General features: G+C 43.7%; 1 protein-coding gene across 3 annotated transcripts in view; it reads right to left on the bottom strand.

Annotated features, from left to right (window-relative positions):
• LOC308394661 (histone deacetylase 4-like) overlaps positions 1-16,419 on the bottom strand; it is an 87,320-nt gene continuing 70,901 nt past the window's right edge. For 2 of the 3 annotated variants that reach the window (XM_080879068.1, XM_080879066.1), the window contains 15 exons: positions 14,800-15,015; positions 14,319-14,514; positions 13,510-13,643; positions 13,303-13,405; positions 13,095-13,141; positions 12,869-12,976; positions 11,406-11,461; positions 11,024-11,111; positions 10,806-10,925; positions 9,828-9,925; positions 8,940-9,058; positions 8,619-8,752; positions 7,151-7,235; positions 6,645-6,789; positions 1-4,784 (listed from right to left, as the gene is read on the bottom strand). In XM_080879068.1, coding sequence (XP_080735194.1) covers positions 4,742-4,784; positions 6,645-6,789; positions 7,151-7,235; positions 8,619-8,752; positions 8,940-9,058; positions 9,828-9,925; positions 10,806-10,925; positions 11,024-11,111; positions 11,406-11,461; positions 12,869-12,976; positions 13,095-13,141; positions 13,303-13,405; positions 13,510-13,643; positions 14,319-14,514; positions 14,800-15,015 — 1,692 coding nt within the window. In that variant the 3' untranslated portion in view covers positions 1-4,741. The remainder of the gene's footprint in view (positions 4,785-6,644; positions 6,790-7,150; positions 7,236-8,618; positions 8,753-8,939; positions 9,059-9,827; positions 9,926-10,805; positions 10,926-11,023; positions 11,112-11,405; positions 11,462-12,868; positions 12,977-13,094; positions 13,142-13,302; positions 13,406-13,509; positions 13,644-14,318; positions 14,515-14,799; positions 15,016-16,419) is intronic. The other variant, XM_080879067.1, reaches the window with a different exon arrangement.

Here is a 16,419-nt window from a genome sequence, read left to right as displayed (position 1 = left end):
TATTTTTCAGAAATATATTTTATAGATGATGTCAGAGATGAAATGTCCAAAGCGTAGGTCCCAAAGAAAGATAACATTTTTCATCAATAGAGACAAACAACAAACAAAAAATAACTTTTTTAATCCATTTACATGTAAACCAAGAATTGCTCTTGAGCCACAGTGGTTATATATATGTATAGAACTGGCCGAGGTGGGTGTGACAATCAAACGACGATGCCCTTTTTCCCCCCAAACCTTTTTCTCAACTGATTTCTCCAGTGCCCGTTTAGAAATCTTTGAAAGAGGAACATTCTTTGGGAGCGTCTTTAAGGTCTGAATGTAGCAGAGGTTTGGCAGAGCACGTTTCTCTCAAACACAGTTCATACAAGTCGTAAGTGCTTGAAATCACTTATCCAATAAGAATGATATTAAATGTTTCTCAGTGGAGTCATTTGGACAAAGTCCTTTGAATTGTTTGCCCACCAGAGAGGAAGAAAAAAAAAAACATCCCTCCTGGAGCTCTTGGGAGCTGCCAAGGGAGGTTTTTTTTTTGTTTTATGTTTTTTTTAAATATATAAGTCCTCCAGTGTTCTTCTTCTATTGTGCAAATACACTTTTTGTTACACAGACAAGCAGGCATGCTGACTCACAAACCATGCAAAGAGTTAAAGTTTGGCGCGAGCAGACAGCAAAAAAAGAAAGAGTAGTAAAAAAATCTACAACTTAAGCAAGTAACAAGTGGAATGTTTGGTTAGAGATGAAAAATATCAACTTAACCGCAAATCTTACAAGTTTAGAAAATTATATCAACTCAAATTTAGACATTTCTTTCCTCTGGCCTGTCCTACTGCTCATCCACGTCTATTATTCTGCTGTAAGTGGACCAGTTTTGGTTGTAGACAGCTGGGCCTTCTCTGGCTAGAGTTGGCCTGATAAGGGATTTTTAAGACAGATACCAATATATTTTTTTTTTAAATGTATATATTTTGAGATATCGGCTGATATTTTTTTCCTTTTAAAAAACCAAAAGAAATTTCCCTAAAATTTGTTAAGTGTACTTATTTATTTACTTGTCTAAGCTCTGCCCGACTGTGCTGGGATTAGAAAACTCAGCCTTTTCTGGCCATAGCCTGACTGATAAAGGATTTTTAAGACTGATACCAACATTTGGTGATCTGAAAATCCGATATTGTGATATACCAATATACGTTTTTCTTTTGGACAAACAAAAAAATTTACCCTAATTTTTTTGGGGGGGTGTACTTACTTATTTATGCTCTGCCCAACTATGCTCAAACCAGCTGGTTGTCTTTGTGGCGCTGCATAGTGGCCTCTGGTGGACACACTATGTAATGTCAACACTCATAACTTGGTGAAGGGTGTTTCTCTTCTTTATTTTTTAAAATTCTCATTTATTGGCTGTTATAAATGCCATTACCAATAGTATGGCAAATAATTATGGTTGAAGTTTTGATAAATCAATTGGGGTTCAAAAAAAATGGGACTCACCTTGTGATGCTCAAAGACATAAAAGATATTTTAAAAACTCAGCAACGTGTCCTCCAAAAATCAAACGTCTTCATGGATAATTTATGTATAATTTATTTCTACTGACTAGATCCGCTAGCCAAAAGAAGTATGCAGATAGTATTAAAGCTCATATTGGGTTCGTTTAGTGTCAGGACAGCCACTGAACATGAAATCAGCTAAAAAGAAGTTGTTGATTTTTGATTGTGAACTCCTGTCAATCCTGTCATATTTGCAACAGTAAAGTGTTAACACCCGTGGAACGTAAGCCCCTGTTTATTAGTTTTAATCATTTCCTAAACTGTAACATCCAAAACCTCAAAAAGTTGCCATTTTATACAGAAATGGGTCAGAACAGAAACTCAGATCTCCCGAGTCTCCACTGACAAAAATAGCGAGGGCAAAAATACATCCGCATTACCATCTGCAATATGGCATCTAAGCCTAATCACAGTTAGATGGTGGATGTATTTTGGTGGAAAGAAAATAGCTTCTACATGTAGCTCCTCACAGCAAGATTTGTGGATATTTTTGTATAAGTGGGTCATCTTTTTTCCTCTTTTTGAGCAGCACAAGGAAACTTCTTTTTAGTCCCATTATATTCAAAAGCCACAGGAATGTCTACAGCTGATATCATCAACAATGGGCAACTCGCACCGGAGCAATCCGACTGGATAAATCACTACAGGCCAGAGGAAAAACACGCTCATTTGATTTGGGGGATGAAAAGTCCCTTTAAAAATAAACATGACAGTCGTCTTTAATCAGGTGTTTAACAAAGCAGTTGACAGATGGGGGCTCATTCGAATGTATTCGATCTACTCTTCGTGTCAGGTCAGTTCAAAGCAGGAAAAGGAAGAAGGAAACACCGACGTCATGATAGTGCCACACATGCTTAGAGAAGGACTTTGAAATGATTGGCTGATGTTTTCCATCCCGAGCTGCTTGAAAAACAAAAAGAAAGAAATCCTTTCGTTGACATAGGTGTCCCCTTCTTTTCTTTTCCCACCACAGAAAACTCAGCTAGCTACATAAGGTGGCCTCTAAACGTCGTTTTGTTTGTTTTTTGGGTGTTATCACAGTTGAAAGGTAAGCGCATGTCGCACATGCACCAGAGGAAATGTTAGGCAACAAAGTGATCAAATGTCTTGACTCTGTAGGTGTTTAAAAAGTCAACCGCGGTGCCGCGTAGCGACCACTGGAAAACAGTGCAGTCGATGACGAGTTAAATATGCTGCTTTTTCAAAGTTCATGGAGTAACATCTTACACCATACTGCTTTTCTTTTTTTTGCTCACAATATCATAGCTGTCATTAGTTTAGAGTACATTTATAAATTTTTCCATATACAAATCTCCTATAAACAGTACATGTTATAAATACATCATTGATGAAAATGCAGAAAGGCTTCAGGGAGCCGTAGAAAGAAAGAAAGAAAGAAAGAGTTGCTCCTTAGTTCTGATAAATACAAGAAAGAAAGAACAACAGTACTAAGGACGTGAATGGCAGCCCTATAACTATTCAGAAAACGGATAAAAACACAGAACAAAATCTATGGATGAAAAAGTTAGAAAAATAATTTTATACAGTAAAAAGTAAAAAAAAAAGAAAAAAGGAGTGGACACGCTTACCAAACACACTTCTGACGTTGCAGAATTGACAAGTTGATGCGAAAATCATACATGTAAAATACAAACAAAGACAATACTCGATTACTGCCTCTCAAAATATATTCAATTCAATATACATGGCTGATGTTTAGCTCACAATAGTAACCAAGGTAGTTGCCAACCGGCAAAGCATGGGCTCGGCACACACCTGATCTGTGAAGGAGTAAATCAGTAAACATTGAACTGGGTATTGGGCGCCTTGTCTTAAAGGGCCAATACGTGAAATGTTTGTCGGCTTGCCATCTAAGTGGAGTTAAGTGCTGCTGTAAATCCAAACTCATGCTTTGGCTTTCTCTTGCTTGGCTTTCTCTTTTGGATAACATTCAAAATATCTTGCAGGTAAAAAGAAACAAAGAAAAAAAACATGTCTGGCCTCTCTGCTCAAATGCATGCGTTTTACAAAGCGACGACTTCGATTAAAGGGAAGCTACATTAAAGGCTAAACCTTTTCTAATTCCTTCTTTGAAGGTCTCCATGTTTGCACCTTTAATTTTTTTCCTCTACTGAAGCTGGCAACTACCTTTACAAAGCGCTTTCATTTCCTTCTTTCTTTTCTTCCTTTTTTACAGAAAAATAGATCCATCCAAAAAAAAAAAAGTAAAGTAACTCTTCAAGAGAGGCCGTGAGAGACATAAATGCTGTCTTCGTCACGTTCCAAGTAAACATGCTGAAAGATTGTTTGCTATATTTTTCATCACCCCCCCCCCCACAAGAAAGGACTTGAAACTCTCCTCCGTCTCCCGCACCCTCGGGCCGATTCCTCGGCGAGAAAAATCTTAAGGCAATCTTTTCCTGAACAATCGTGAAATCCAGCGGACCCTCACCAAGGCACTCCTCTAACTCGTCAACCTTCGACAACAGGCTGGTCCGGCGAGGCGACGGAGTCTCACCGTTAAAATCTTTGTAAAAGCCTACTCAAACTTCGGCCCAACCAAAGTCCACAGTGAACACATTTAGTAAAATTATCTTCTCGGTTGCCATGATGCCCCCCCCCCCCCATTTCTTTAGGGAGGGAAAATAGTCAAGAAAAAAAGAAAACAAATCCCCGCGCTTGCCTCTTGACAGCTGGGGACGTCTGCTGTCCCCGTGTCCGTACTGGATGTGGTCAGAGGGCAGCCGCGTAAAGCACCGTATTTTCTGCACAGAAGTGTCATCGCACCTTTCGGTGACGAGATCTGATCTCGCCCCTGCCCTCTCCCGATCGCTCCGCTCCAAATACGCTCGCCCGCTGCCGTGATCACTTGATCAGCCGCCGAGGGCTAACATGGGGGTGCGAAGACTGACAGATAAAACGTCTCTGAGCGAGCGCTTGCCGGTATGTTTAAACAAGTTTTTTCCAGTTCAGTCCTCCTCTGTCTTCTGATTGGCTCCCTACTCTTGAGGCTGAGCCCACCCCCTCTCCCTCGTTTTTTTGGCCGAGGGGCCGCCAATCAAGGTGACTGACGTGGTGAGTGGGGTTATTGGGGACTAAATGAAGGGATCAGTCGAGACTCTTTGCTGCTCAAAGAGGCGTTCTCCGGAGAGGTCAATGGTAACGCGGTGACACCCTCACGTTTTCGTCCACTACAGCGGCTCCTCCTCTTCCATGGGCTCCTCCTCAGACCTGCTGAGGAGATATAACACAGAAATATTAATACTAGACCTCAAGCTGTCATTAACAAAATGCCTCCTCAACTTTACCAGCACCATCGAGGACTGAAAGAATGGGAATCCAGTGTGGAAAGATAAAACTGCAATTCTTCTAGCGGCCACTTGGGGTTTGCTCCAAAAGTGAGTCAATCCCCATCAACTCTCATGTTAAAATAACTCTACAACTCTAAAGCAGAAAAAACATGTTGGCAGCTGGCAACAAAAACAGTTTTGGTCTCGATAGCTTATTTGCTATTTCCTGACACCTACACACAGGGTCTTTTTTACTGATATAGAGGCATTTAAAGGTTTTTAAGACTAAAGGCCATGACACACCAAGCACATTGCAAACTGTCCCCCCAACTCCCTCAAAAAACCCACGAAATTCCAAATGTTTGGATGCAAATTTGTTGTGTAACGTATGTACACACACTGACATTCGTCCTCATAGATTGCACTGTGAAAAAGACTTGACTCAACATCAAGCAACGATGAGCAGGTCCTGATGTTTTACAGTTAAAGTTGTATCACGATCGCTTTCACGTATGTTTCATGATGTCAGTGAAGCAGTTTGAACTCAGAGCCAGTTGACCCAAAACAATGTCCAACTGTGCGTCTGATAGTGAATATTGATTGATATTAAATAGTATTAGTATTCCTACTACTATTATTAAAATAGTATTGTTTTACTATATGATTGTATATTCATTGTATATTCAGTACGAGTGCGTTTTGAGCTGAGTGTGTGTTTGGTGTGTACGGCTACATTAAAAATAGGTCATAAACTTTACACATCTGGTGTGTAAAGGCCTTTAAAGTTTGCATGATTGATCGCGTCTCTGACCTGAAGTGGTCGATGTGGCGGCTGTTCGCTGCATGGTACGTCAGCTAATTTAACTTCGTAAACTGGACCTCTGGACTGTGTTTGTGCCTTTTGGATCACATTTAATGCTATTTTCCGACAAATAGCACACATTGCTTCTTGTAATTGCACTAACAGGACGTTACTCAGCACTTGTTAGCAGGTAGATCTACACCCATGCATCTAAATCTCTCCTTCAAGCCATTCAAACAAAGGGTAGCATCAGGAAAAAGTTCCTCTCTGCTTTCACCTTATATACTTTTTTTCTTCTTTTGTGCAGATGATTTCAGCCATTTTAGCATCCTGAAGTCAGTTATTTAAATATTAAATGACATTAATTTAAGACCTTAGCAAGAGTGAAAGGGCAGATTTACAAGATGCTAGTGAGGGCTGCTGTGGTTTGGAGATGATGCCCCTGACAAAAACACAGGAAGCTGAGTTGATGCTTAGATGTTCAGAACAGAGAAGATTCATGGATGTAGTAAAGGAGCACATGTTGGTTGGTGTGACGGAGGAGGATGTGGGGGACAGGGTGAGGTGGATCCACTACGGTACAAGAAGTAGAAAATGTTCTTGTTGGCTCTTTGTTTAGGTTGCTTTATAAATGACCTTTGACCCTATCTAAAGACAAACAAAGTCACTATGATTTCATCTATGTTATCTCTTTAAAGGCTTTAAAGTTGTAAATATAGTCCAGGGAGTATATTTACAAAATATATGTGCAGTTGATCAGTATATGCAGAAGTTGTTCAGTAAACGAATGAATCTTTGAGTTATTCGGAGGTTTTATTGGAGGTTTCCATCAGGATTAAATATATTTAACAACACGTTACTCCGACTGCAGACTTGATGTCAACGACAGAAAGTAGTGACTTTACTGTTGCCGGGTTTAAAGGTTATATAAAGTGTATAACTACTCTTAAGTCAAGACTATTGCTCTTAACACTGTGTTTACTTGTGGTTTTGGATCCTTACCTTTGCTCCATGGCATTAGAGTTGGCCACAGAGAGAGAGGCCATGGCGCTGACGGCCTCAGCCTCCTCCGAGTCTCCCCGTTTGGCTTCCAGCAAAGAAAGCCCCAGCCGCGGCGAGTAGCGCTGCACCGAGCGCCAGTACTTACCTGAGAAGACGGAGCAGATAAAAGACAGGAGGGAGAAAAAACAACAAACGCAGAGGAAGTGAATAAAAGTAAAGCATTAAGAGGGCTGACCTTAAATATATGAAGCTCACACGAAAATGAACCAGAGAGAATCTTAAAAAGTAAAAATAGATATTCTCTAATAAAAATGTTGCAGACTTTATTTTGTCACAGAGAAATGACATGTTGAGTGTTACTCAGCTTGCCTTTCACGTGCTACTTCCATGAAGGCTAAACCCTTTGGATTGTTTATGAAGCTACAGATACAGATTAGGTTTCTAATAAACTCTGTCCCTGTGGGTATCGGTGTTATGAGTCGGTGCTCCTGCAACGGTCAACTCACTGTGAGTCTCCAAGACTTTCTCCAGAGAGCGAACAGCGTTGGGGTTTGGCCTCTGCTCGAGGACAGCCTTGGGCAGTGGGTCCAGCTGCATGGGACAAAAACACAGAGAAAACACAAACATGAGCGTGCAACAGCTTCAACAGGATGACCTGCCAGCCTTTTTTAATGAATCTCAGCCGCTCCAGGACAGCGACGTCTATCGACTGCCCCGGAGTTTAAGTGTGGATCAACAAATAAATACAATAATAATATAAAGACTATTTTATAAATAAATAATATAAATACAATAAATATATCTAAAAAAAATCTAATAAATAACAATAACTATTTAAGAAAACAACCAGAAAGAAATGAACCAGTAAAATATTGCTGCCCGGCCTCAGAATCCTTGTTGACCCTGTGGTGACATTTGAAAGTTCTGTCAGTGTTTCCCGACCTTTCGGAGCCGTTCCACATATTCCACATATTCCACATGAGAAAAATCCCACAGCACACCACCAAACAAATTTCACAAAAAGCATATTGATCATTTTTCTCTGGGCACCAGGCTCTGTTAGCTTTTTTGCTTTCTTTTGAACACTGCTCTACGACTCCCCCCTCGGGCACTACGACTACTTTGTCGTTTCAAATATTTATCGATTGCTATTACGTACTGCGCTGCCTCACTCACAGCATGACTATTGTGTCATTTCTTCTTCGTCTTCTGTTTCACTGGCACTCGGCAACCTATTTAATTAGAGCAGGTAGTTGTACTGCCCTCTAGTGGAAGAGACTGTAATTGTTCTGCCCGTTACTCACACCGGTCATTACTGATCAGGTGGAAGCAGATAATCTTCCACGGCACACCTGATCATTTCTCGCAGTACAGTGGTTGGGAAACGCTGTTCCAGGTGACTTTCTTCTTGAGTCATCGCACTCATCCCTCCTTGAGCCTGGTTATTTTCGAGGTTTCTTCCTGTTAAAAGGATGTTTTTCATCCCCACTGTCACCAAAGCGCTTACTCATATTACTATAGGCTCTTTACCTTACAGCAAAACGTGCCTTGAGGCAATCTGCTGTTGGGATTTGATGCTATATAAATAAAATTAACCTGAATTGTTGTGTGTCCACGCTGCATGCCCGGCTTTGTGACGACTTTAGTCTTCACGGCTGGAGAGTAAAATGGAGTCGACTCACACTATTAAAACTGGCTATTTTAGCTCCACCCGTTTAAGCCAAACTTCTTCTTATTGGCTAAAACTTGCATACGTTTTGAGAACATACAGAGCCGAGATGTGTTTACTTAATCACTAACTTCTCCATTTCTTCTCATGTCCACTTCCAGTCAGTTATCATGTGTAAGATGAGCAGGAACAAAGGAGCGTGGTCCGAGTCCTGCTTCGACCGGTCTTTGTTTCTAACGTCGACCCTTTGAGACGTCCTTTTATTAGGATTCCAGCCTTGCGTGCTTTCAGAGTGACCTCCTTACCTCCTGGCCGAGCAGGGCGGCCACGCAGGCCTCGGAGGCATCACAGATGGCGGTGAGGTCGTGACCTCCCTCTAGAGCCAGGACCACACGGCCTCCGGCGAGGGTCATCAGCTGCCTTGTCAGATAACCGAAACCTGAAGAGAGTTTACAGGAAGGAGGTGAATGCACTTAAATGTATCTGAATGCCTTCCACAGCTGCTGAAGTTCGTTAACATTTTAGCGCTCTGTTAGACTCGGCTTCAAAGCTCGGTCAGCAGCGCGCGCGCGTGTGGAGCGGCTGGAGCGCGAGATAAGAAACACTACCGATAATCTCCCACTCACATTTGGATGTCAGAGTGTAGCCGCCCAGCGGGGGAGGGTGTCCCTCGACGGCGTCGAAGCCAGAAGAGACCAACACGATGTCTGGAGCAAACTCGCTGGCTATCGGCATCACCACTGACCTGCGAGTGGAAGGGCGGGGTTCAAAGATTAAACAGTGCATCAGCCAACATCTCAACATCATCTGCACAAAGGCGACGCACAAAGGAGAAGCAAGCTTCAATCATTATTGATTTCATGACAAACAGTTGCTTCATTAAAGTTCGGCAAATTATTAAAGCTGATTATTAATGAGCGTCACACAGTTACTTTTATTTGTTTCATGAGATAAAAAGCTGAATATATCTGTTTCATCCAGTTTCATCTATTAAGAAAGTATCATGTGATCAGTTATGGCCGTCCAAACAGAAACATCCACCTGAAGAAACATTTGGTATCATGACAAAGGAACAGGAGCTCTCAGAGAGCTGGAAGAAAACTTTGTGATGCTTTTATTACAACACGCTGACGTCTGACCATTTCACCTTTCATTGTGTATTTTCTTATCTTTACCCACATGCTTAGAGCAGAGCCTGAAACAGTAAGAAGTTTGTCACAGAGCTCTCTCCACGCTCTTTCATATGATGAATATTAATCGAGATGGTTTCTTGAACAGTTTTTAAGGTCAATTTTGAACTTGCTAACAATGACGATCAAAGTCAAACACTCAAGGCCCCGCATATTGTTGTGAAGTCTGAAGGCCAACAAACAAATGGAAGCCATTATATACGCCCTCCCTTTAAGGGAAAACTTTATTTGGGAGCAGGGCTTTAAAGGCAGGGCGCTTAACTCCGAGGTTTGTCGTCAAAAGTTAAACCGACCCCTCACATGTGCTGAAGGTTTATCTGGTACCTGAAGGCAGCCAGGTATTCTGCATCTCCCATGGGCGGGTCGAGACCTCCGGTGAAGGCAACGTTGACGTTGAACCCGACTCCAGGGCCACTGCCCACCTGTGGAGAGGAGCACAAACTTCAAGTGAGTGTACGACACAAATAAAAAGGAAAATGTCCTTTTTTTAAGCTTTTTAGCTTCTTTTGGGTAATTACAGGATGCTTCTCCCTACTTCAGATTATTTCTTGCCTTTTGATCAAGATGTCTTTAAAAAAAAACTACGATTAGAACAGAGCATTAATAAAGTGATCCTTGGAGAGAGTTCAACTGGAAACGAACAAGATACACCCGGAGCCGACAGATAACATAAACTTGGAGTGCGACCAGCTTCAAGAAGTGTGGACTGAAAAAACTGGCAACCAAACTAAAAACTGTCAAAAAGCTGAAGTGGACCAATTATCATTATCCTTTGCAGCTCCACGGTTTTTATTCTTGGACTCGAGTTCATGTTTAAAATGATCTTTATTTATTTTATACTCCTCAGTTCAATCGCTGTGTGGAACAACTCGTTTTAGCTCGTCTCCCTTTAAGGCAACTTTTCTTCATCACACTGAGCCATAAAACACAGCGTGAAGCTGACAGGGCTAAATTATACACAATTTTATCTTGTTATGTGAAGCTGGCCATATTTAATATGCGTATCCTGGCCACCAGGTCAACTGTTTATTGAGGCAACTATCTAATCAGCCAATCACGTGGCTGCAAAATCCCAGCAGATCAGGAGTCCAGCCACGTTCAAAGTCACTTAAATCACCCATTCTGATCTGACTTTGAACTTCAGCAGGTTGTTTTGACCATGTCCACATGCCTGAATGCACGAGCTGCTGCCATGTGATTGGCTGGTTACATATCATTAACAAGCAGCTGCACAGGTGTGCCTAATGAAGTGGCCACTAAAAAGTAAAACGTGGGAAAATTCTGATCAGGTCACACACTCACCTCATCAGGTGCTCCGCTTCCAGGGAAGAAGTTGCCGTCGTCGTAGCGATGAACAGAGATGTAAAGGACGTTGGGGTCATCGTAGAAGGCTTGCTGGGTGCCGTTGCCATGATGAACATCCTGAGAGTAGAAGAAGAAAATAAATCTAACTGGTCTTAAGAAAAGAAAAATCTGCATCTTCTGATTAGCGTCACATGACAGAGGATCATGTGACTCACCCAGTCCACAATGAGGATCTTGTTGACATTCAGTCTCTGCTGCAGCAGTTTGGCTGCGATGGCCACAGAGTTGAAGTAGCAGAAACCCCTGAAACAGCAGCAGACGGAGGGCAAGAGCTCCTGTTTGTTATGAATATCTTTGCCAGAGCTCCATTTTCATTTTTGTAATGGGACAATTTAAAGACTTTTTGAGGAGAATATGGAAAATAAATAAAGCAGGGCCCGAGAAAGCTGGCAGAATAAAGGCTCTCAGGATTTTATGTGCAAATAAACTCAATGGTTTATGTAATTTCTATTCCAGACGAGCCCGTTCCAGCTCTGGTTTTTGTATACGTGCAGATTAAGTGTCTCCAAGTCAGTGTGGTGACGGCTTTGGCCTTACATGGGAGTGCTTTCCTCCGCATGGTGTCCAGGAGGGCGGACCACAGCGAAACCATTCTGGAAAAAGAAGAGGCAGGAGCGACAGGAGTCTGTTAGCACTGATCACTGTTTCCTCTGTGATCCTAACCACCATTAAAAAACATCATAACTTAGCCTTTAAGTGGGAAACTATTACACACGAATCAAATGAAACGCTGAGAGTGTGACAAACATTAAATCACAGCAATACAAAGCGAACGGAGGGTTTAATAACTGCAATAAGGCTGCAACAAGTTTTGGGTTAAAACAAGCAATGATGGCCGTTTGTGTTTGGGGCTTCCCACGATGCACTGAGCGCTTAATCAGGAGTTATTATTAATCCTGGTTCTCTTCCACAGAATCTCTGCCAGAGGCTTCTTCCTTTTAAAAAGGGAGTTTTTCCTTCCCACTGTTGCCAAGTACTTGTTCATAGGACATTTCTGCAATTATTGTAGAGTCCTTATAATATAAAGCGCCTCAAGGTGGCCGTTGCTGTGATTTGGTGGTATATAAACAAAACTGAGCTGAGCTCAGTGAGCTGTGAAACATGGGGACTGCAGGTAAACTACTCTGCAGTTATTGATAAAGGTGAAGCAGCCAATACGAATTAAGCTGCGTGCTCTATTTTTTCTAGAAACTTCTTGCTTAAACTTGTGAGTGATGCTCTCAGGTAGACACCGAGTTGTCTGCAACCACTGGCCAACTGTGCATGGGGAGTTGTACCTATTGAAGCATGTTGGTGGTAGCAGAGACGCGTTTACTTTGAAGGCAAATGATTTTCAGTGTGAACTGCACTGATTAAAGTTTCACTACTGCTGACTCACCAGTTTGTGAATGATTGGAGACAAGCTGACAAACTTCAAGAGATTGGCACAATCTTTTAGTGACCAAAGCAATCACAAAGATGTTTTGGACTTCACCTAGCGACAGCAACAGACACATGTTGCTACTTCAACCACATGTTTCAGTAGCAGCATGTGGTTGCCAAGACATCCAGAAGAAGAAGAAGAAGCTCTGAGTAGAGACCCTGCTCCTTCTCATCAAGAGCCCACTGAGGTGTTGCAGGTGTCTCATTAAAATGTCTCCAGGTGCCTCCCTTCAGAAGCTTTCTGGGTACCCCCAGCTGGGAGGAGACCCCGGGGCAGATCCTGAAGTCACTGGGGGGGTTATATATATCTCATTTGGCCTTTGAGCATTGTGGTATCTCCCAAGTGGAACTGGAAAAAGCTGAAGAAAAGGACATTGGAAATACCAAGCTCAGCCTGCTCTGGCTGGGTGATGCAGAACGAATGAAAGGGGGTATCTTAAATTTTAAGTGGCAACTTTGGGCTTCACTCTGAAGTTTCAAAGACTGTGGCAGAACTGCAGCACATAAAACACATTAACTTTGCTGCATCGCAGTGGGAAACAGAGCAAGAAGCACCAGACAGGTGTAATCAAGGTTACCTTTAGCTCTCCAGTAGCAACTTTAAAAACAAGCTCTACCACCGAGCCGACGGCGAGGCGAGCCGCGCTGGAGGAGTGGACCTCATTCCAAATGGTGTCGCTGTCCACCTAAGACCAGAAAACCGAGTCTCATGTTGATAAACTGGCTTGGAAACCGATGTTGAATAGTGCAGGAAGTGTGAGCTGTTTTAGCCCCTTTTAAACAAAGCAAACAAGCATTACTTACCCCCACCCCTCCACACGGGAGCCGAACAAACATAGGAGTGATTGAACCTGTCGCAGGAAACAAAGATTCAATTTGACATTATCAGCAGCTGAGTGTGTGTGTGTGTGTGTGAGAGTGTGTGTGTGAGAGTGTGTGTGTGTGTGTGTGTGTGTGTGTGTGTGTGTGTGTGTGTGTGTGTGTGTGTGTGTGTGTGTGTATAAAGGCTTACAATCAAGTTTCTGTCGGAGTGGGTTGGTTCCATACAGCAGGACGTGGGCTTCAGAGTGAACTGTCTGCAGCTCTTCCAGAGTGGCCTTCCTCCCACGGATGCACTACACACAGACAGACACACAGATGGATTCAGCTCACATAAGCGGTTCACTACTTTGTGCGACGGCTGGTGGATGCTGGATATCTACATTTTTTGCAAGCCTACCTCACACTGAGCTCTGAGTCCAGTCTCTTGCAGTCGGGACCAGATGCTCTGAATGCGTCCCGCATGCTCCGGGTGGCTGTTGGTGTTGCCGCACATGCACTGATGCTTCTGCATCAGGGAGTCATACACGAGGCCTTGGAAACACATGGAAACATTCACTACACTCGTTCAAATGCTCGTACACACTGATTGTGAAATACCACCTTCATTTTTGTTAATCTACACAATAGCGGTCTAGATGAACGCCTTACTCTTTTATTTTGAAAAGCTGAGGCATCAGATCCTTGTTTGATATTCGCTGTTGAGCTGTGCTTTTCCCGCACATTTTTCTGTAGTTTGGAACTGAATCGGAGCAAAGTAGGCCAAACTAAAAATATCTTCAGCTGTGGTGCTCGCATGCAAGAACTGTCACAAAAGTGCGCTTCCTAAAAGACACGCTGAAGCGGCTGGGAGGAGATTTAAAAAAAAAAAAAAAAAGAGGTTTCTCCTCAACGAGTGAAACAACAGAGTGGGAGAGACAAAGATTTTGGCAAGATTCACTGATCCAGCTCGTCTATTTCTGCTACCAGATGGAGGCTGGAACTAGCCCAACGTTTTCTGGCCAATTCACCTGATTTCTGGGTGATTTCTTTTTCTTTCCAGTCCCGAGTGCATTAAGATGGAAATTAAACTCACAGGGAGGCGGCTAAACTGCCGATGAATCCTACTGGTTGCTTTACGGTGATTGTAGATTTGAGTTAACGTGTAAGCAAACGAGCACGCACACAGTACGTGATGCTTCAGTGGGAGGAGAGGAGGGCGATGCTGACCTGTGGTAAAGCGAGGCTTGACTGGAGGATCGGGCGTGGGGACGCTGATCGGGAAGGAGGAAGCGGAGGCCGGAGATGACTGGGCCCTGGACAGGGGGCGGTGTCCCGGGAAGGAGATAGAGAGGCCGGCAGCTTCCATGGAGGCCTGGTAGTTTCTCAGTTGGTGAATCCGCTGCTGCTCCAACAGCAGGGCCTGCTGCTCGCACGCACAAAAGTGAAAAATAAAGGATGGGAATTCTGGAAAATGTTTAGATAATAAAACTCTTTGATGCTTTTTTTTACTGCAAGCGCAACTTGTGGCCAAAAGGTGGCAGCCAAAACAAATAATCTGGCTTTGATCGTCCCTTTTGCTTCTTAATCTCATGAACGCTGTGCCATTTCTTTCAAACCACCCCCCGCCACACTCCAGGACTTCCCCAGGAACACCTACAACCTATCTAAGCCAATCAGGTGCTCTAAAAGTTAACTCCTCATCTTTTACCTGTCTGAAGAGGAGCTCCTGCTCAGCCTGCCTCTCCCTGTGCTGCTGCTGCAGCACCTCCTCCTGCAGCTCCTGGGGGTCGGGGGGCTCCTGCTTGATGGTGACCCCGTGCGGCAGGCCTCCTCCGTCCTGGTGCTCCCTCAGCTCCTCCTCTGTCTCCTCGGGGTGGCTCTGGTGCTGACGGCCCACGGGCGACTCGCTGGGCTTGGCCATCATCTGCGGGACACGGCGCAGGCAGAGAGAGAGAGGGAGACACAGAAAGGGGAGTGAGGGCGATGATGCCGCGACGTGAAATTTATTTCACAATCGAACAGCGGGATGCGAAAAATCCAACGTGTGAGGCTGCATTCAAGGCAAACGGGCACGCTCTCCTCTGAAACAAATTCCTGGCAGAGCGCTCTTTCCTCTCGAGCATTCTTCTTTTAACAAGCTTAATTTGGATTACTCAGCCAGATTGGTGTCTTGCTCATTTCAAACCTATCCTTTCTAATTGAATGTGAGTAGCCGCTCTCCCGACTGTACTCCGGGGCAAAATGTGTCTCGCAGAACAGAGACATTCCCCGCTCCCCGTCGCGTCTCTTTACAGTCGACTCATTCTGGGCCCCCCGTTAACCGAGCGGTGACTCAGTTGTCTCTTCATTCACTTTTACTGACACGAACCGCTAAAAGGGCCCGAGAGTACTCGCCTCCACAGAGTTTACGATATGAAGGCTGAGAGAAAGAAGTGTTTGCTGGAAGTCTCAAGAGTGAGCTACATTTACAGGTGTGTGTAGTTGTGTGTGTGTGTGTCTGCGTGTGTGTGTGTGTGTGCGTGTGTGTGTGTGCGTGTGTGTGTGTCTGTGTGTGTGTGCGTGTGTGCGTCTGTGTCTGTGTGTGTGTGTCTGTGTGCGTGTGTGTGTGTGTGTCTGTGTGTGCGTGCGTATGTGCGTGTGTGCGTGTGTGTGTGTGTGTGTGTGTGTAGTTGTGTATGTGTGTGTATGTGTGTGTCTGTGCGCTCCCAGAGCTGCGAGCCTCTGGGTCCCCTTGGCTCAGTGCCAGGGGACAGCCTTGACGTCAGAGCATTCACCAACTCCCTTTCAACCTCTTCCTCCTCCTCCTCTTCCTCCTCCGTGTTACTGTTCTCGTCTTCTTTGCATCCAAACAGACGTTTCTTTACCCCCATTTTTCACGTCCTGCTCTGACCTCTGACCCCCCCCCCCCCCCCCCGCTCCACTTTCCCAGAATCCTCCTGCCTATCTGCTTCAAACTGATGCCCTTCATTTCATTAGCAGCCAAGTTAAAGCAGACATAAAGATAAAAGACAGGAAACGTTCTGTTTTTATTAAACTTGGTGCTAATCTGACACTAATCTGACACTTCCTGGTTAAATAAAGGTTAATAAATAAATAAATAAATTTACACTGGTAAACTGGCTGTTTGTCTATAGCAGTAATTAACTGATTACATTTATATGTGACTAATTATTAAATGAGCATAATGTTAGACCACAAAATCTACACTCAGGTAATACCTGTGTTCATATACAGGGCCCAGTATTCAAGTTGCTTTAGCTTGTCTATAGTCTCTGCTGCAACTGCAAGCCACTTTGCAACCCACATCCAGCTCCAGCTGCTCCTTTGT

This window comes from Rhamphochromis sp. 'chilingali' (assembly GCF_963969265.1).
Source record: "Rhamphochromis sp. 'chilingali' genome assembly, chromosome: 3".
Lineage (NCBI taxonomy): Eukaryota > Metazoa > Chordata > Actinopteri > Cichliformes > Cichlidae > Rhamphochromis > Rhamphochromis sp. 'chilingali'.
The sequence above is the reverse complement of the archived record's forward strand: the minus strand, read 5'-3'. Positions and strand labels throughout refer to the sequence as shown.